This window comes from Sorex araneus, chromosome 3 (genome assembly GCF_027595985.1).
Source record: "Sorex araneus isolate mSorAra2 chromosome 3, mSorAra2.pri, whole genome shotgun sequence".
NCBI classification, from domain to species: domain Eukaryota; kingdom Metazoa; phylum Chordata; class Mammalia; order Eulipotyphla; family Soricidae; genus Sorex; species Sorex araneus.
The window spans coordinates 85862473-85882206 of record NC_073304.1 but is presented as its reverse complement, the minus strand read 5'-3'; the positions used below and the strand labels follow the sequence as shown (position 1 = coordinate 85882206).

At 54.9% G+C, this 19734-nt stretch overlaps 1 protein-coding gene across 3 annotated transcripts in view; it reads right to left on the bottom strand.

The window, feature by feature from the left end:
* PAK6 (p21 (RAC1) activated kinase 6) overlaps positions 1–19734 on the bottom strand; it is a 40263-nt gene that overhangs the window by 5443 nt on the left and 15086 nt on the right. For all 3 annotated transcript variants that reach the window (XM_055131471.1, XM_055131472.1, XM_055131470.1), the window contains 5 exons: positions 3741–3949; positions 2211–2843; positions 1033–1530; positions 806–939; positions 217–343 (listed from right to left, as the gene is read on the bottom strand). In XM_055131471.1, coding sequence (XP_054987446.1) covers positions 217–343; positions 806–939; positions 1033–1530; positions 2211–2843; positions 3741–3944 — 1596 coding nt within the window. In that variant the 5' untranslated portion in view covers positions 3945–3949. The remainder of the gene's footprint in view (positions 1–216; positions 344–805; positions 940–1032; positions 1531–2210; positions 2844–3740; positions 3950–19734) is intronic.

Genomic DNA, 19734 nt, shown 5'->3' with positions numbered 1-19734 from the left:
TACATGTCTGTGTGTATGTGCATGTGCACGTGAGTGCATGCACGCATGTGTGCATATGTGTATGTATGTGTGTTGTGTGTGCACGCATGCATCTGCATGTGTGCGTATGTGTTGTGCATGCATGCATGTGTGCATATGTGTGTATGCACATGTGTGTGTTTGTGTATGTGTGTGTGTTGTGTGTGTGCACGTGTTCATGCAGGGCAAGGGCCCTACCCTGCCGTCGAGGGTCAGCAGGATGGAGTCACTCTTGATGTCCCGGTGGATGACGCCCTGGGCGTGCAGGTAAGCCAGGGCCTGCAGCACAGCCTCACACACGGTGGCGATCTGCTCCTCGCTCAGTCTGTGGGGGAAAAGAGGCAGGCCCCGAGGGGGAGAGTGTGAGAGCTTGGGAAGCCAAGAGACAGGACGGCAGGTGGGGCGCTTGCCTTGCATGCAGAGGACCCAGGTTGGAACCCCAGCACCCCAAGTGGTTCCCAGACCCCAGCCAAGAGGATCCCTGAGCACAGAGCCAGCCAGGTGTGGCCTCAGAACCAAACAAATAAATGAATGAAAGGAGAATGTGAGCTTTGTGGGGAGGGGGACGGGGTACAGGGACGCACAGAGTTGGTGCCCCTGGTTCTGACCCCATACAGGGCACGGTCATCAGAACCCGGGCAGAAACTGGGCCTAAGTCCAGGCATGCAACCAGCTGGCTCCCATCCCCTGAGATTATTAATCCCAACATATGAGGGGCTGGGGTGGGGGGTGGGGGGTGATCTGACAGGCCCCTGCCACACTGCCCCCTGCAGCTGACAGTACCCACCTGACTTGAGAGACGATGTCGGTGAGCGCCCCGCCCTGCAGGAACTCCATTAGCACCCACAGCTCCTCCCCCACCAGGTAGCTCTTGTACATCTCCACCACGTTGAGGTGCTGGTAGTCCCGCATGATCACCACCTGGGGAGGAGGCGCGGGGCGGGGCCTGAGCGCATGAGCTGGCAGACATCACCGCCCCCGCGCCCCAACACCCCCGCGCAGCCCCCCACCCACCTCGTTGAAGAGCAGTTCCCGGCGCTGTTGCTTCCTGAGGTCCATCATCTTCACGGCCACCTGGCGGCCCGAGTGCTTCTCGCGTGCCAGGCAGACGATGCCGGTGGAGCCCTCGCCGATCTTCACGTAGCTGTCCAGCAGCAGCCGGGGGTCGCCCTGGTCCACCACCATCCTGAGCGCAGCCTTGAACTGCTCGTGCGTCACCACCCCCGGGTCCTCGCCCACCAGGGCCCCCTTGGCCGCCGCGGGGTCCTGGGGCAGGTACAGGTTGCTGGTGCTGATTTGGGCGTGCCGGGTGCGGGGTGAGCCCGCCGGGGATGAGCGGCGGGGCGGGGGGCCGGCGGCTGGGACCGTGCGCGGGGGCTTGTGGGGGCTGCTGGTGTCGGAGGGGGGCAGGGGGCTGAAGGGCCCCGCGGGCTGGTCTGGCGGCAACGACTGGGCCTTGGCCACTGGGTTGGGTGGCGAGTCTTTCTGGGGCGGTCGGAATGAGGAGCTGGGCTGCCGAGAACAGAAACAGGGAAGAGGGTGGCTTGTGGGTGCGACTGCAGCCTCCCAGCAGTGCTGCCAGCCAACTGAGGCGGGGGGGTGCGCTGTGAGCTGAAGCCGGACCCCAGTGAGCTGCGGTTCGTGTGCAGCCCAACCCAACACAGCCCCTGCATCCTCCCTGCTGCTCTCTGGGGTCTTCCCCGGGGGTCTTCCGGGTCATTGACAGACTTTGGGAGTGCTCTGGAAAGGTCTCCGCAGCCCAGGGAAGGGGGAAGAGGTGGTCTTCAATCCAGGGCGCCCCCCACTGCAGCAGTGGAGGAGGTGTGGGCATCCCCAGCAGAGGCCCCAGACAGCACAGGGTCCACATTGGGTGGGATTATGCCTCCAGGCCATAGGACCACAGGGGTGGGGAGGTGACTGCAGAGAGACCTGGCTGTAGTCGGGGCGGGCAGGGTCAAAGCCAAGCCTCGGGACCAGCGCCCTGCCTGTCCACCCCAAGCAGGAAACTGCCCGTGTTTGAGCCCCAGTGAGGGAGGGCTGGCAGAGGTGGGGGGGTCTGTGATGTAACCAGGGGGCGAGACTGGACATAGAGGCTGGGGTGTGACACTCTGGGCCCTGGGCCAGGGGCTGCCAATACACATCTCCCACCCAGCAGGGCTCCCCGTCCTGAGTGGGACCCGCCACCGCAGTACCTTGCTCTGGGGCGGGGGGCCCGACTTGCTGCTGAGCGGACCGGGGGCAGCGGACAGGAACATGCTCCAGAAGAGTCGACGCTTCAGGCTGCTTTCCTGGGCTTTGGGGCTCGGAGTGCCCTCCCCGCCGGGCCTGCCCGCCGCCGGGCCCACCATGCAGGACTGCGGCCGGCTCTCCTCGGAGCCGTGCCTGGCCGCCTTGGTTCCATGCCTGCCGGAGGCGGCCGGCGGGGAGGGCTGCAGGCAGGGGGCCAGCTGCAGGCAGCGCTGCGTGGCGCCCTGGAACTCGGTGGGGCCCAGGGACTGGGCCTTTGCGGCCAGCCCATTGGGCAGGACCCGTGGGGTCTGCGGTTCCGGCCACGGCGCCTGCCGGTAGCCTGCTGGGGTGCCCCCGTTGCTGCTGAGGTAGAGGCCGTGGGGGTCAGTGCGCTCGGACTGGGGGCTCTGCAGGTACATGTCCGGGTCAGCGGCCCAGTGCTCATCCCCCAGCAGCCCCAGGGACTGGGCCCGCCGCCGGCTGGTGGGGCTGCGGCCACGAAGGGTGTTGGAGCTGGTGACCGACAACTTCTGGATGTCGTTGAGCAGCCCTAAGATGTAGCCGTCGGCGGGCACCGAGCTGCCCCGCACCACCGTCTGCAGGGAAGGGAGACGCGGGTGGGTGAGCAGCGGGGCCAGCCCCAGGGGAACCTCCGAGGCCCTCCACTGAGTGGTCACTTGCTGGCCAGGATGCACAGCGGCTCGGCCTTTGCTGCTGCAGGACACAGAGGATGCCTGTTCTCTGGCGGGGGGGTGGGTGGGGAGAGGCTGCAGTGCTGCACCCCAGACGGCGGGTGACCACAGGCTGAACGTCCAGCACCCACTCGGTGTACAATGGGCCCCGGTGGCGGGTGGGGGGCCCAGACTCCCTCCTGGGGCCTGCTGCGTCCCCTAGCTCGCTTGCTCTGTGGCCTTCGAGGGAACATGCCCAGCTGGCATGCGGGTCAAGCTCCAGCCCTGAGGTGGCCCTAGCCTGGCCTCCAAGCTGCTGCATCTCTCTACCGTCACCGTAACAGGACCCCGCTGCCCTGGGGAAGGACCCACAGATGGGCCGCGGGTCCTGGGGGATGCACTCATGTTGAGGAGGTTCCACTGAGCCCGTGTTGTTGGGTGTCTCGCAGGGAGAGGGGCTCCTCACACCTGCCCTGGGCCACCCAGGGAGTGATATTACTGACACCGGTTCTCTGGGTCCCCTGTTATGTGTTCTTAGACTGCAGTGCTGGGGCCTGACCTCGGGTCTCCAACATGCCAGGCAAGCACTTGACCACTGACCCACACTCCCATACTCCTCTGGTGCCTTTTGTGACTTTGCCAGGTCCTGGGAAAGGGGATGGGGAGGTACTGGGTGGAGGTGGAGCTGGCGGCTGAGCCCCGGGTCTCTGGCATGCTGGGCACGTGTTCAGCCATTGAGCCACTCCCCCTGCCCCCACACAGCTCTCGGTGGGGCTGGAGGCGTTTGAACTTGGGGCTCCCCACGCCCTCCCCTCTCCTTACCTTCATGGGCTGAAGCTGCACCCTCGTGATGCGTGAAGGGTCCACCACGGGCTTGGGGCGCCGCAGCGTGTCCAGGATGTTCTGCCATTGTGGGGGCAGGCCCACGAACTTGCCTTCCTTGGGGTCGAAGGAGGTGTGGACACGGTGCTGGAAGTTTTGTGGGGCCGAGATCTCGGGGCGTTTCTTCTTCTTCTTGCGGAACATGGTGCCTGCGTGGGGAGGGGCCGGCTGAGCAGGGTCCCCGGCTTCCCTGGAGCTGGGCCCCGGCCTAGGAGCAGTGAGCTCCCACTTCACATAGCACCCCCCACCCCCACCCCCACTTCCTCAGGGAAATGACCAGCTCTCGGCAGGGCCTCCCAGAAACAACACAAACACCATAAATAAGCTGCAGAGATGAGAAACAAGGAAACGGTGGTGTCTGTCTTGCCGAGCCCCCGGCTGAACAAGCAGGCACTGGGGTGTGTTTTTATCAGTTCCAAAGCCCACCGCCAAAGAATTCAGCGAGGGAGCCGGAGAAAAGAGAGCAGGCAAACATTTCACGAAGTGACCAGGGCCTTGATTCTCAAAGCAGATGAGCAGCATGCAAGACTAGCAGGAACAGAACCATCTCTGTGCGCCTGAGGCCTGATGGGACACAAAGCCAGCAGGCCGAATCAGGCAGCACTGTCGCACTGTAGCACTGTCGTCCCGTTGTTTGTCGATTTGCTCAAGTGGACACCAGTAACGTCTCCATTGTGAGACTTATTGTTACTGTTTTTGGCATACCGAATACGCCACGGGTAGTTGGTCAGGCTCTACCGTGCAGGCAGGATACTCTCTGTAGCTTGCTGGGCTCTCCGAGAGGGATGGAGGAATCAAACCCGGGTCGGCAGCGTGCAAGGCAAACACCCTACAGGCTGTGCTATTGCTCCAATCCGAATTAGGCAGCATGACTGAAAATCTCTTGTTTGTTTGTTTTTTGCTTTTTATGTTATTGTTGTTGTTGGGGCCACACCTGGCAGTATTAAGTGCTTACTCCTGGCTCTGAACTTAGGAATTATTCCTGGCAGTGCTCAAGGGACCATATAGGATGCTAGGGATGGAGCCCCGGGTTGGCCAAATCAAGGCAAACACCTTGCTTGCTATACTATCTCTCTGGCCCTGCTATTTTTGCTTTGTATTACATTCGACAAGGACAAGGATGATGGCATAGAAATCCCATCACTGTGACATACAACATTCATAAAAAGCTGATCTTGGCCTGGAGAGGCAGTACAGGGGTAAGATGCTTGCCTCACATGCAGCTGAACTCAGCTCCATCCCCAACACCACAAATGCTGGATAGCATTGAGTTGTCCTTGCTCCTTCTGCAGGGAGCTTAGGTTTATTGAGTTACTCCCACAACCGTGCTCTTGAGGCACACCCAATTCCATCAGACACTAATAATCCTATATTGCTTTTCTCTTTGCTCTATGTCCTTTGTGTGGTTTAGCAATGTCCTTTTTGAAAAAAAATTTTTTTCTGCTTTTTGGGTCACATTCAGCGATGCACAGGGGTTACTCCTGGCTCTGCACTCAGGAATTACCCCTGGCGGTGCTCGGGGGACCATATGGGATGCTGGGAATCGAACCTGGATTGGCCGCATGCAAGGCAAATGCCCTACCCACTGTGTTATCACTCCAGCCCCCAATGTCCTTTTTGGTAGACCCAGGGAGACAGTTGATGCTATGCTTTTGTAAAATAAGAGTTAATTGACTTTGAATAATATTTATTCCTGGGCATTCATCATAGTTACCTGACTTAAGCCTTAGTTGCCCTTAGTTCCTAACACCCCCAAAAGCAGGATCCCAGTGAGGGAAAAGGATGAACCCAGGGCAGCTGTGAGCTACCCTGGCATCAAAAAGGGACAAGCTGAGCATCATAAGAAGTATAAGTTAATGGGGCTGGAGTGATAGCACAGCGGGTAGGGTGTTTGCCTTGCACGAGGGTGACCTGGGTTTGATTCCCAGCATCCCATATGGTCCCCCGAGTGCTGCTGGGAGTAATTCCTGAGTGTATGAGTTAGGAGTAACCCCTGAGCATCGCTGGGTGTGACCCAAAAAGCTAAAAAAAAAAAAGTATAATAAGTTAAGAGCACAGTCATGAAACAAACTCTGTCATGACCCCAAAAGAAGTAACTGAATAAGGACCCCACTCGGGTTAGGAAAGACTAACCTGGCCTGAGGGCTGTAGCACTGTCATAGTACTGTCATCCTGTTGTTCATTGATTTGCTCAAGCGGGCATCAGTAACGTCTCCATTGTGAGACTTGCTGTTATTGTTTTTGGCATATCGAATACGCCACGGGGAGCTTGCCAGGCTCTGCTGTGAGGGCGGGATACTCTCGGTATCTCACCGGGCTCTCCGAGAGGGACAGAGGAATCGAACCTGGGTCAGCCGCATGCAAGGCAAATGCCCGACCCACTGTGCTATTACTCCAGCCGCAGGCCTGAGGACTATAGTCTGGGATATATAATGAGATGTCCCGAGGAAGAGTCACCCTTTAAAGTTAATATATCTCTTACTAAGTTCATACAAAATGACTCAAAATATTAGTAAGAAGTAAATTTACTATGATTGTTTAAATGGATTACTAGCTGAGGAAAGGAGAAAGTAATACGCTCTAGATGGGATCCCACCCTTGAGCGGATCTCCTAGAAATCGAGAGTGCTGAACCCCCAGATTAGATTTTGTCCTTGAGCTAATGTCCTAGAAGTTCCCCTGAAGAAGGGGCTTTACCTCTATTAGTTGTTATGATAATGTTCAACCACACCAATGTGTTGCCCCACCCTTCATGATTTCTATACAACTATGGTGTAAGAGGGAGGAAGAGGAAGAAACAACTATGCTGTAATTGTTTCTTTAGGAACACTGTGTAGGAGAATGAAGCTGTAAGAATGCAGACTGAGAATAAAACAAAGGATCACTGATTACCAATCAGCCCGTTGCCCCTGTTCCTTCCTTCCCCCATTCCTTCAAGTTCCCTCGCCCTGTCAACCCGGTGATGCTCAGGGGTTACTCCTGGCTCTGCACTCAGGAATTCCTCCTGGCGGTGCTCAGGGGACCATATGGGATGTTGGGAATCGAACTCGGGTCGGCCGCGTGCAAGGCAAATGCCCTATCCGCCGTGCTATTGCTCCAGCCCCTCTAACCCATGCTTTTTGAACTCACAAGCACAAATAATCCTCCAAGCCCCTCCAGGATTGATCCCTCAGCGCAGAGCCAGGACTGATTTCTAAGCACTGCTGGCTGTGGCCCCCAAACCAACCAAGCAGACGAAAGGGCCGTCTCACCCATGTAGAAGACATGATGTCCAGTCTGGAAGCATTTATCAGGGGAACCAGGAACCCTAACAGGAACATTCTTATCACCAGGGGTTCCTTCCAGAAAGGTCCTGAGCAAGGGGCACAGCAGGGCACTGAGGCGCAGCTCTCTTTGGGGCAAAACTCTGTAGGGGAGGCAGTGCCTGCATGCTCTGGGGCGTTTCTCTCCTGTCTCAGACGCTGGCCATACCAGACCTCTGCGCGGTCCCCACACCAGCCTCATTGATTGGGATTGGCCAGGTCCTGAGCTCCAATGCACTCAAGAAACAGAAACGCAGGAGGCGGAGGGGTCAAAGGGCTGCCCCAGCTCACCTGCTGTGAGGCCGACCTATACGCTGACACCTATGCCCCATCCTGCAAGACAGCAGGAGTGATGCCCGTGAGCATTTGTATCTGAAGGGGCTTGAAACACATCAATAGGATTTTTTTTCTGTCTGCCCACCTTTTTTTTTTTTAAATATGCAAAAATTTACTCCATGGCTTAGAAAGATCATGTCTAGGGGCTGCAGCAATAACACTGCGGGTGGAGCATTTGCCTTGCGTGCGCCAACCCAGGTTCGATTCCCAGCATCCCACATGGTCCCCCGAGCACCGCCAGGAGTAATTCCTGAGTGCATGAGCCAGGAGTAACCCCTGTGCATCGCTGGGTGTGACCCAAACAGAAACCAAAAAAATGAAAGATCACCGTCTAGTTTTCAAGAAGCAGCACCTCTATTTCTTGGACTGAACGCCAGAGATCATAAGCCCAGGGCTTGTTTCATTTCCTGTCCCTGCTCTGGAGAGAGACCTTCTTGGTCATTCGAGCAGGCACTAAAGCAGGTCCAGAACTGGGCGGCTGCGGGGGGCCCACTTGGATAGGAAGGAGGCCTCAGACAGCCTGGGCTTCTCCACAGAGTCACCAGGCAAAAATCAATCCTCATCAGGCCTGAATCAATGGACTCCGCGCTGGAACTCTGGGAAGGCCAGTGAAAATTGCTTCAGGACCTCTGTGTTTGAATGCTGACCACACACTCCTTATAGGCAAAGCTGGGAGAGCGGGTATAGACCCTTCTCCTCAAACCGCCGAGACTGGAAACAAGGACGGAAGATGAGCTGGCTGAATTCCGCAGAACTTTTATTTGCGATAAGGAAGGGTAGGGAAGGGAGTTAGGGTCTGGGTGTCCTTTAGTAGGAAGCCTAGAAAAGATGGAAAACCGTTGCTATCTTCTTAAAGCTCCGTCAGATCTTCTTAGCTGGGGGGACTGAGTTAGCAGGTGAACGCTAGGACCTCTCACTAATCTGTGGAGCCTCGGAATAAGTGATCTAGATGAGCAAGGTGGAGAGACAAAGGGATTGGGCAAAGCAGGATATTTGTGGTGATTCCTTTTGTATATCGTGGACACATATCCTAGGCCTTATAACAGCCCATATCAGAAGTTTTCTTTTCGGTTCATTCTTTCTCACTTTACTCAACCAACTTCCTTCTTGTCCCTAAATACCACTGCAAAGCCCCTTGGGCAGAACCCCCAAGGCCTGAGGCCTTTGGAATGAATACGCTTGAGGTAACAGGTGAATGCTAGGATATCTCACTAACCTGAGGAGACTGGGAATAAGTGACCTATAGGTGATTTGAGCCCCATGGTGCTTCCACTACAAATTGGGGTTGGCCAACGTGAGCACGGGAGAGGCCCCTGGCTGACCGTGTGTCAGCCCCGCAGCTAAAGAGCGTGACCCCCGCAAACGTGAGTGTGAGCAGCACTACTAAAGGCTTGTGGTCCTCAGTGTGGTCCGTGGCCTCGTCCACGAGCCCCAGGCAGCACCACAATGAACATGGCGATGACCAGAGAAAGGGCGGGAGGGAAAAAGAAACACCGCATAAAAAATGTAAAAAATAATAAAGATGTTTAGTGGGTCTGCTGGGGAGGCTCAGGAGAGCAGATCCCCAGGAAATGAGGCCATTTTGATGTAGGCAGGTAGATAGGGAAAGGCCCTTGGCAATGAAACTTAGATTAACAAAGTCTCTGGGAAGCAGAATCCTAAGACTGATCCACCCTGTGGATACAGAAAACAGACCTGATAAGACCTTCAGGAGACCCTGAGTAGGTTGGACCCCTCCCCATGAAGTTCCTCAAACTCTCAGGCCTCTCCCTCAATCTGATTAAAATGTGATCCAGCCTAAAGAAGACCATCACCACTCCCAATTTCCCTGGTAATCTCCTTAGCAATGGACTTTTACCTGGGAAGAAACCCCACGTGGGGGCAGGTTGAAGAAACCCTATAAAAGGCCACCTTGAGCAAAGGATGGGCGTGCACATGCTGCCTGAGCCCATGTGCTGCTTGCGCCCACGTGGCCGAGCACATGCAGTGCCCGAGCACATCTCCCCTCTTGAGATGTGTATTCTCATGCTTTCGTGTCTAGTGCTAGGATGTGTGCAGAACTCTCTCCACCCTTGGAGAAGCCCCGTGTTCTCTTTTGAGCGCGTTACTCTTACTATTCTCTCTTACAACTTATCCCTTTCCCCTTCCCTCAAAAAAACCTCTAAATAAAATCTGTTCACTTCACTGCTTGTCTACTCCTGAAATTCTTTTCTGTGAGCGAGACAAGAACCCAGTAACCCTGGGTCCCGGGTGGTAGAGGCGATTGGGGAGAAAGTGACCGTCTTTCTCCTCCCCACTTAACATAAGTCACTGGTGGGGCCCAGCGACATCAATTTCTCAAGCTAGGCTCTGCACTGGGCCCCCTTGTCTGTACTCTCAGGCCCCAGACAGGGAACGGGGCGGACAGCAGGCTGGGAGCACAGCCAAACACCTTCCTCTCACATCAGCTGGCGCAGGGAGCAACGTGCCAGCTTTGGGGGCCAGGTGCCCTCCCGCTGCCCTGCTCTGCTCCGCAGACTCTTCACAGCTCAGTTTCATTCTGGCTGGGAAGCAGGATTCACGGGGGCAGGTGGGAGCAGATGCAGGAGGGGCAGCTCGGAGGCTCTCGGGAATGCAGTTGCTCCCCTCGTTAATCCAGAGTTTAGTAAAACTTGATCCCTTCCCTCTGAACCTTCTCTTCTCGCCCAAGACTTCCTTCTTCGGCCCTATCCTCACAGCGCCCCCCAGACCCTTCTTCCCCAATAGCTTAGCAACTGTCTTACCCTCCTGGGAAGTCGGGGCACCCCAGGGAGCTAAACAAGAGCTAGTCCTCTCTCCATTCGCCCAGAGGGTCCCTCTCCCTAGCTCCCTGACACCCTCTTGATCTTGCAGCTTTGGCCACAGGAAGGTCTCGGGTGAACATCTTTAACAAGTGGTCCAGGGCCAGAGAGATACTACAGTGGGTAGGGCGTTTGCTTTGCACATGGCTGACCCTGGTTTGATCCTGGGCATCACATGTGGTCCCTGAAGCACCACCAGGTGCGACCCCTGAGCAGAGAGTCAGGAGTAAGCCCTGAGTACTGCTGAGAGTAGCCAAGGGGGAAAAAACAAAACTAAACAAGTGGTTCCAAGAACTCTGGGGTTCCTTCACCTGAGAGCCCCAACAGCCATTCTACAAGACCAGGGAAGGGAGCCTAGCTTGGGGCTGGAGCGATAGCACAGCGGGTAGGGTATTTGCCTTGCATGCGGCAGACCCGGGTTCAATCCCCAGCATCCCATATGGTTCCCCAAACAATGCCAGGAGCAATTCCTGAGTGCAGAGTCAGGAGTAACCCCTGAGCATTGCTGGGTGTGACCCCCCAAAGCTAAATAAAATAAATAAATAAAAAACTTGTTGGTTTTTTTAAAAAAGACGTGAGCCTGGCCTGAGGGGAGGGGGAGGGGCCTGAGGGGTGGGAGAGTGGAGATTTAGCAATGAGAGGGTCAGAGAGATAGTACAGCAGGTAAGGCATTTGCCTCACATGCTGCCAATCTGCCAGCACCCCATTCGTTCCCCTGGGCACTGTCCGGTGTCGTCTGTGAGCACAGAGCCAAGAGCAAAGACCCTTCCAAATGAAAGCTAAAGAACAAAAAAGAGTTGGGGGCAACCCTATGGTTATGGGGGACATCCTGGGGGCAGCACCACCCATGGAGGGCCCTGAGCCTCGAAGCCATGATGGGGCAGTGACAAGGCTACCTCCCCCGGCGTCGCGTCTGAGCACCAGGGGAAAGGTGGTACCGACCGAGGAGGGGGGAGGGGGGCAGGGGGGCAGGGACGAAGCCAGAGGCAGACAAGGAGCGGCATGAGCTCCTTTATGCTCCCAGTCTGCTGCAGGAAACCGTCGCGAGCGGGGCCACCGTGACACACTGTCAAAAGCACAAAGAAGCCCAATCTGGAGAGCCGGCTCCACGCGGCTCCTCACGCTGCTAGGAAACTGCTTTCTAGAGAAAACAGCCACCCCCACCCCCAAGCCCCACAATACAATTTTGGGCTTGATGCCCAACCCTGCATCCTTCTGGGCAGAAGAGATTCTTGTCCAGTTCCCTCGGAATCCTCTCGGGGGCCCACCAGCAATCCTCCCGGGACACGGGAAGAGATCCAGGCTGCAGGACTCGGAGGTGCCAGCCCAGCGTTCATTTCTCTGCTGCCACCCATCCCACGCACACATCTGGGAACAAGTGGCCCGCGCCCCAGGGAACCTCGCAGCTGATGACTCTGTTTTCTGAGACTCGGTTGGCAAGGGCGGTGCAATTAATCTGCTGTCTCAAAAGGGGCTTCAGCAGCTTTTGCTATGGCATCGTTCCTCCAGCACCACCCCCTGCTAGCTGCCAGGCCAAAGCTTTTTGCTTGAATTTGTCTCCTGCCACCCAGGGATCCAGAAATACTAGCAGATACCTGCTGGGTCACTTTGAGCCTCTCTGGTGAATGAATGGATCAAAATGGTCATGAAAAGGGGAGTTGTGTGTCACCTGGTGAAGCTCTGAATCACCACTCGAGCTACTGAATCACCGAGTTGTGACTTCTGTACTAAGAGCCACAGGACGTGTCACTGGGACCAAAAAGCAGACTCAGGCCGTAATGGCAAGAGCACTTGCCGTCCTTCTTCAACACTGCCCTGCAGAAGGAGCTGCCATGACAGTGTCAAACATCATGGCTTGTTGCCAGCACCAGATCCAGCAAACAGTGACTCACGCATTAGTCCTGTCTCAAAGCCGGCCTTCTCTCCAAGGCAGACAGGAAGCGATGCAAGGAAGCTGTGCGAACTTTGGCCACCGACATAAATGGAGGCTCAATGGGTCCAATGGTTGCACATCCTATTCACTGTTGGCATTAACAGAGCCACAGATGAACCTCTGAGCCATGAACAAGGCTGGCATCATTCTGGTTCCTCTCAGTGCTATGTCAAAGCTTTAGGCCGAAACCCAGAAACTTAGTCTAGAGACTGAGAAACCTAGTACAGACCGAAGGATATGGAAGTGTGGACAAAACTGAAGTGCTGCAAAACCCCCCAGGAATGAGTCTGTGTATAGATGTCATTAAGCGGGGCTCGAGAGATAGTATAGTGGGTAGGGTGCTTGCCTTGCATGAGATGGACCCAGGTCCCCTAAGCACCGCCAGAAGTAATTCCTGAATCCAGGGGCTGGAGTGAGAGCAGAGCGGGTAGGGAGTTTGCCTTGCACGGGGCCGACCCAGGTTCAATTCCCAGCATCCCATATGGTCCTCTGAGCACCGCCAGGAGGAATTCCTGAGTGCAGAGCCAGGAGTAACCCCTGTGCATCGCCGGGTGTGACCCAAAAAGAAAAAAAAAAAAGTAATTCCTGAATCCAGAGCCAAGAGTTAAGCTCTGAGCATCGCTGGGTGTGCCCCCCCTTCCCCCCCCCAAACAAAAAACAAACAAACAAAATTCATTAAACTTAGAGAAGAGTTTCTTTATGGGCTATTGTTTCCCCACCACAGCGTTGATGGAACCTGGGGGAGCAGCAATAGCCTCGGGCGCACTTGGGGGACCTTTCTATTCAGGCATTGGAAGCGTGCAGGTTTCCCAGGGGAGCTGAATGATTTTTATTTTTCAGAAAAGGAGGTGGTGACCAAAACAGTTCGGCAACCTCTGTTGGATAGAGGAAGAGGCTGATCAAAATCATGGTGTCCGAAAGGCCCCGTGCAGGTAGCACCTTCCGGTTCTGGATACCCGGTCCTGCCAACTCTAACTTTTCGGTTGTCCAGCTCAGGGACAGAGAGATAGCACAGGGGGCAAGATGCATTTGCTTTTCATGCTGGCCACGCACAAGAAGGCCCCTGAGAAGCTTTGAAGGTGTTACAGAGCAGTTGGCCGGGCACGGGAGCAGCAGAAGGGGCAGTGGGTGCCCCAGGGTTCTGGTAGGGGCGGATCAGGGCAACCTCATTTTGCTTCTTGTCACTGCATGTGGTCCCCCGACCCAAGCATTGCCAGGAGTGATGCCTGAGCACGGAGTCGGAGTAAGCCCTGAGCACCACCAGGTGTGGCCTCCAGACAAAAACCAAACAACCAACAAAGAACCAGGAAGAGGGGCCGGAGTGATCGCACAGTGGGTAGGGCATTTGCCTTGCATGCAGCCAACCCAATTTCCATCCCTGGCATACCATATAGTCCCCCAGCAGTACCAGCAGTGATTCCCGAGCACAGAGTCAGGAGTAACCCCTGAGCATCATTGGCTATGAACTGTTGCCCCCCCCACCTCTCAAAAAAAAAAAAAAAGACCAGAAAGAGCCAAGATATTTTTGAAGAATGGAGATGGAGAGATAGGCCAGTAGGTAAGGTGCTTTCCTTGCACGTGGCAAGGAAACTCAGTCCCCAGCACCTTATATGGTACTGTCTATGGTCCCCTGAGCCTTGCCAGCAGAGATCCCCGAGCGAAGAGCCAGGAGTAAGCCCTGCACTGTCGGGTGTGGCCCCAAGCCCAAAACCACAACAACAGCAACAAAAGAATAGAGATGCAAGATTATACTACTAGATATCTGAAATATGAGTCTGCAAAGGAACAATAACTAGTGTGCAGGACCAGTGGAACAGGAGAGGGACTCAGAAAGAGATCCACCCAGAGAAGGCCCCCTAATCTGCGCAGAGCTGATGCTGCAACATGGAGAGGAACAGCTGGCTTCTCCATAAACTTAGTGACGCAATCCCATATACAGATGGAAAAAAAAAATTCTGCAAAATGAACTCATTTTGGACCGCCACATTAAAGGGGTCTAAATGTGAAAGGTGGAACTGCATGCAGGAGGTGGGAGTGATGGGGGTCAAGGGAGGGAGACCCCCCACAGTCTGGCCAGGCTCTGTCCCAGGCAAATGAGCGACTCAGGAGCTGGCAGGTTCTCCTGGCACCCCCACCTCCTGGGGTCCACACCCGCCCATGTCAAGAGTCCCAGAGGTGAATGAAATAATCAGGGTTTTCGTTGTCCGAAGCAGAGCTTTTGCCGACACAGGTTAGGCGCAGGGGATTATTTCTAAAGATTTATCCTAGGACAAATGCCGATGATCTCACTCCCGAAGCATGTGGTACACAAAGAAACAAAGAAAGGGAAGGCACAATGGCAAATGAAAACAAACCCTTGGACTCTGCCGAAGAACTCAGGTTACTGAGGGGGGGAGGGGAGAGGGCAGGGAGGGATGAGGTGGGCATCATTAATAGGACGGTGAATAACAAAAATCAGTGGCGGTGGGGTGGGGGCATGGGAAGCCACCAGAACTTCTTGGCTGCCAGAGGAAAGGGGGAGTGACCCCGAGACTTTTCCCCCACCGTTCAGGGGAACTCCAGGCTGGAGGTCACTGATGGGGCAGGTCAGAGGCCTCTGAGTCCAGCTCACTGGACCCTCATCACAGCTTGGACTGTGACTGCCTTGAACCCAAATGAGGCTCTGAGAAGCCAAGGGCTGCCCTGGCTCACAGACCCAGCCGTGACAGGTGCGGGGTTGGAGCCCACAGCTGGTTCCAAAGCCCCTGCTGCATCCCACCTCCCAGGCTGCGTGAATCTCCTTCCTAGGGGGCTCTACAAACGGGCCTGGGGCTGGGGGGGGGGCGTTGTTGGTGTGTGTATGTGGGATGGGGTCTCAGGGCTTTTATTTCACCTACTGATATGAGTATGCGGCGGACCTGGACCGTGCTCCCAGAAATGGTGTCCAGGGGAACCGGTGGTGACCCGGGGGCCGGCAGCTCTGGGCTGGGTGTGTGAGTTCTGGGATGTGTGGGTGTTAGGAAATAGCTGGGATTCACCTTCATGTCCAATGTTTGGGGGAGAGGTGCCCGTGGTGCCAGGGCCAGAGAGGAAAGCAGGGGAGTGGGGTCCCCAGCTTCTTCGAGAGTGGGGATGGTTGGGGCTGCTCCTGAGCACTGTACACTGGCCCTGAGGGGGAGGGGGGGCGCCTGTCTAAGTCCCCACTTGCGACCTTGGTGTACTCTCCTCCCTCCCGGGCCTTGGCAGTTCTGGTGTTAGTAAATACACGTGATCATCAGCCCTGGGCCAGCTTTTCTGGGTACAGGGAGGAGAGAAGCAGCACCTGGTGTGGCATAGACGGCAGTGGGCACGCAGGGGGTTTTCATGGAGTGCCTGGTGGGAGCACCCCACTGCACAGAGAATGTCACTTCTTCCGGTTTTTGTTGTTGTTGTTGTTGTTGTTGCTTGGTTTGGTTTTCAGGCCATACCTGATGATGCTCAGGGGTTACTCCTGGCTCTGCACTCAAGGATCACTCCTGGCGGTGCTCAGGGGACCATAATGGAGACCAGGGATCGGACCCAGGTCAACGGCGTGCAAGGCAAGTGCCCTACCTGCTGTACGATGGCTGTGGCCCCAGACCACATCCCCTCTGAGGTTTCAGCAGCACTACTGGTGAGGTGAGACTGTTCCCGAGCCCGACCCACCCAGAGGGGGCGCCCACGTGCAGGGGTTTATGTGACACTTCCAGGCAGAGTAGCAGAGAAGGGGCAGCCCCACGGTGTGAACCTGGCTGCTACCAGCCGCAGCCAGCCGGGCCAGTTTTGCCCCCAAGGTCACAAAAGTTTCACTCAAACTGTACTCAAACGAAGTTTGTTTCCATATACAATTACATTATGTATTTACCCATTCAAATAAGTATTTATCTAGTTTGGGCTCTGGGAGACATGAGAAAGAAAATAAAATTTGGGGCCAGAGTGATCGTAGAGCCGAGAGGGCACTTGCCTTGCATGCAGCCAAGCCAGGTTCAATTCCCGACACCCCATGTGGTCCCCTGAGCCCCGCCAGGAGTCATCCTGTGCTCAGAGCCAGGAGTAAGCCAGAGCACCTCTGGTGTGGTCCAATCTCTTCATCATGACCCCCACAAAAGCAAACAAAAATCATTGTTTTTCTGCACCAAAACTGTGTCCCTCACTGGCACAACCTTTGGATCTGGAGGTTCTTTCTGCCCGGGGCCCCTGGTTGAGGTGAGGAGGTCCCCAGAGGCCTGAGATTTGCACCAGCTCGGGGCTGAGTAGGCAGAGCAGAGGGTGGGGCACACGCGATGGTCGGGGTTGCCAGCCTGTTCACCATTCCCACACGGCGGGACCCAGGGAAGCCCCAGAGCAGAGATAATGGGGCGGCTGCTGGGAAGAATATGATAATAAAGCTTGTTCAGTGGCAGTGTCAACACTCCAGCAGATGAGAGTCCGGGCTGGCCACTGGGGGAAGGTCAATATTGACTCATATGACTGCGGCCTGGTTCTAGTCTGCACGTGTGGGGCTGAGGTCCAGTGGCGGCTCCAGCCAGACTGGCCTCTGTCCAATGCCCTGGGAACCCAGACGCCCTCCCCATCAGGAGCTCTGGGCTTTTCTAAGCACAGGGGAGCCAGGGGGAGAGTGCACTGCATTGCGTAGCCTGGCACTGCAGGGCGGGCGTGGCCTGGCCCCCTTTCACTCACCTGGATGCACATGGGGCGCAGAGCCAACACCTCAGGGTCCTCAGTGCCAGCCAGAGAAACCCTCTAGAAGCCCCTGAAACACAGGATTACTCCCTTGATCTCTTTCTCTCTCTCCCACCTCTTTCTTTCTCTTCTCCTCTCTTTTACTTTTTCTCTCTCATACACACACACGATTTTTTCTTTTATGACCCTACACTTTATTTATTTATTTTTTCTTGCTTTTTGGGTCACAGCCAGCTATGCTCTGGAGCTTCTCCTGGCTTTGCACTCAGGAATTACCCCTGGCAGGTGCTTGGGGATCAGATGGGATGCCGGGGGTCAAACCCAGGTCAGCAGCATGTAAGGCAAACACCCTCTCGGCTGAACTATCGCTCCGGCCCCCATGACCCTTCACTTTCTATACCTCTATTTTGTTTCCTCTTCACTTTATACTCACAATCCACTTGTGTGATGGGCCCTGCCTGTTTATCTGGTTGTATTTATTATAAATATTTATTATGCATTTAATACATTTATTATGCACATGATAAATTTATATGCTATATATAAGTATATAGCTCATTCTCAAAGTTCTCAAGAGAGGAGAGTGCATGGGGAGTGGGGAGAGGGGGGCTTAGACTTTTCCAAGAAACTAAGGAATGGGAGGCGAGACCTCGTCGGGACTGTCATCATGAATCATTACAACTTCTCACAACTGTCCGAGGAAGAAAGTATGACCCCAAACCCCTGTCTCTCTTTTTTTTCTTTTTGGGTCACACCCAATGATGCACAGGGGTTACTCCTGGCTCAGGAATTACCCTTGGCGGTGCTCAAGGGACCATATGGGATGCTGGGATTCGAACCCGGATTGGCCACGTGCAAGGCAAATGCCCTACCCGCTGTGCTATCCCTCCAGCCCCCCAAACCCTTGTGTTATGAATGAGAATATTCAAGATCAAAGATGGGAGAGAAGTGAAACAACTTGCCTATATATTGGTTTGGAGTACCCCACCCAGAGTTACTGGGGGCTCTGTGCTCAGGAGAGCAGCTCCCCCCAACCCCCAAATGCCAAGAATCGAACCTGCACCTCCTGCATGCACAGCAGATGTTCAACCCAGTTAAGCTCTGTCTGTCAGGCCCTCTGAGGTTTTGTTTGTTTGTTTGTTTGTTTTTTGGCCGCTCCTGAAAGTGCTCAGTGCTTACTCCTGGCTCTGCACTCAGGGATTATTCCTGGCAGGCCTGGGGGACCTTATGGGGTGCTAGGGATGGAAACCAGGTTGACCTCATGCAAGGTAAATGCCCTTCCCGCCAGTGCTCCCTCTTGTTATATTTTATTTTATTTTAATTTTTATTTATTTTTTGCTTTTTGGGTCACACTCAGCGATGCACAGGGGTTACTCCTGGCTCATGCACTCAGGAATTACTCCTAGTGGTGCTCAGGGGACCATATGGGATGCTGGGAACTGAACCCGGGTCGGCCGCGTGCAAGGCAAATGCCCTACCCACTGTGCTGTGGCTCCAGCCCCACTGGTTATATTTTAAAGAGGGACGGCAGCTGGGTAGAGGAAGGAAGAGCCAGGACAGGGGATACACACATAGCGAGCGCCTCTCACGTGTCAGACAGTGCTGGGTGCTTTTTATTAGTGCATTTAATAGTCATATCCACTCTATGAGGTGGATATTATGAGCTCTCTCTTAAAGATGATGGTGAAACCTTTGGAGAAAATTATCCAAGAAGGCAAGCAGGGAGCTGGGATCCCAATGAGACCTGCAAGATCCGAGCCTCAGGGCCAGGAGAAGCCAAACAACCTGCCCAGCCCACACAGCTGCTTAGAGCAGAGACAGGCCTGGCAGGATCCAGCCAAAGGCACCCTTGACCTGGGGTGTCACCACGAGCAAGTCTGACCCATCCAGCCATAGGAACCCTTCCCTAGGTCTAGTGTTCTTCCCTTTCACACCTCCACAACCACGAGGCTGGACCCAGCTCATTCTCAAAGTTCTCAAGAGAGGAGAGTGCATGGGGAGCAGAGAGAGGGGTGCTTAGTCTTTCCCCAGAAACTAAGGAATGGGAGGTGAGATCTGGTCAGGACTGTCATCATGAGTCATTACAACTTCTCACAACTGTCTGAGGAGGAAAGCATGACCCCAAGCCCCTGTCTTATGGATGAGAATATTCAAGATCACAGTTTGGAGAGAGGTGAAACAACTTGCCTAAAGAACCAAAGGCAGAGGGCTGGAGTAATAGCACAGTGGGTAGGGCATTTGCCTTGCACATGGCCGACCCGGGTTCGATTCCCAGCATCCCATATGGTCCCCTGAGCACTGCCAGGAGTAACTACTGAGTGCAAAGCCAGGAGGTAATCCCTGTGCATTGCCGGGTGTGACCCAAAAAAGAGAAAAAAAAAAAAACAAAAAAAACCAAAGGCAGAATCTGGAGTGATAGAACAGCAGGCAGGGCACTTGCCTTGCATGTGGCCGACCCAGGCTCGATCCCTGACATCCCATATGGTCCTGCCAGGAGTAATTCCTGAGTACAGAGTCAGGAATAACTCCTGAGTATCTCTGAGTATAGCCCACCCCCCAAAAAAAATACACACACACACACACAGACGGACAGACAGACAGACAGACAGACACACACACACACACACACACACACATACAGCAGAGCAGAAGAGATAGCTCAATGTGCTGAGTTGTATACTCTGTATGCAGGAGGCCCCAGTTTTTTTTGTTTTTTGGTTCTTTTTTTTTGCTTTTTGGGTCACACCTGGCATTGCACAGGGGTTACTCCTGGCTCTTGCACTCAGGAATCACTCCTGGCGCTCAGGGGACCATATGGGATGCTGAGAATAGAACCCGGGTCGGCCGCGTGCAAGGCAAATGCCG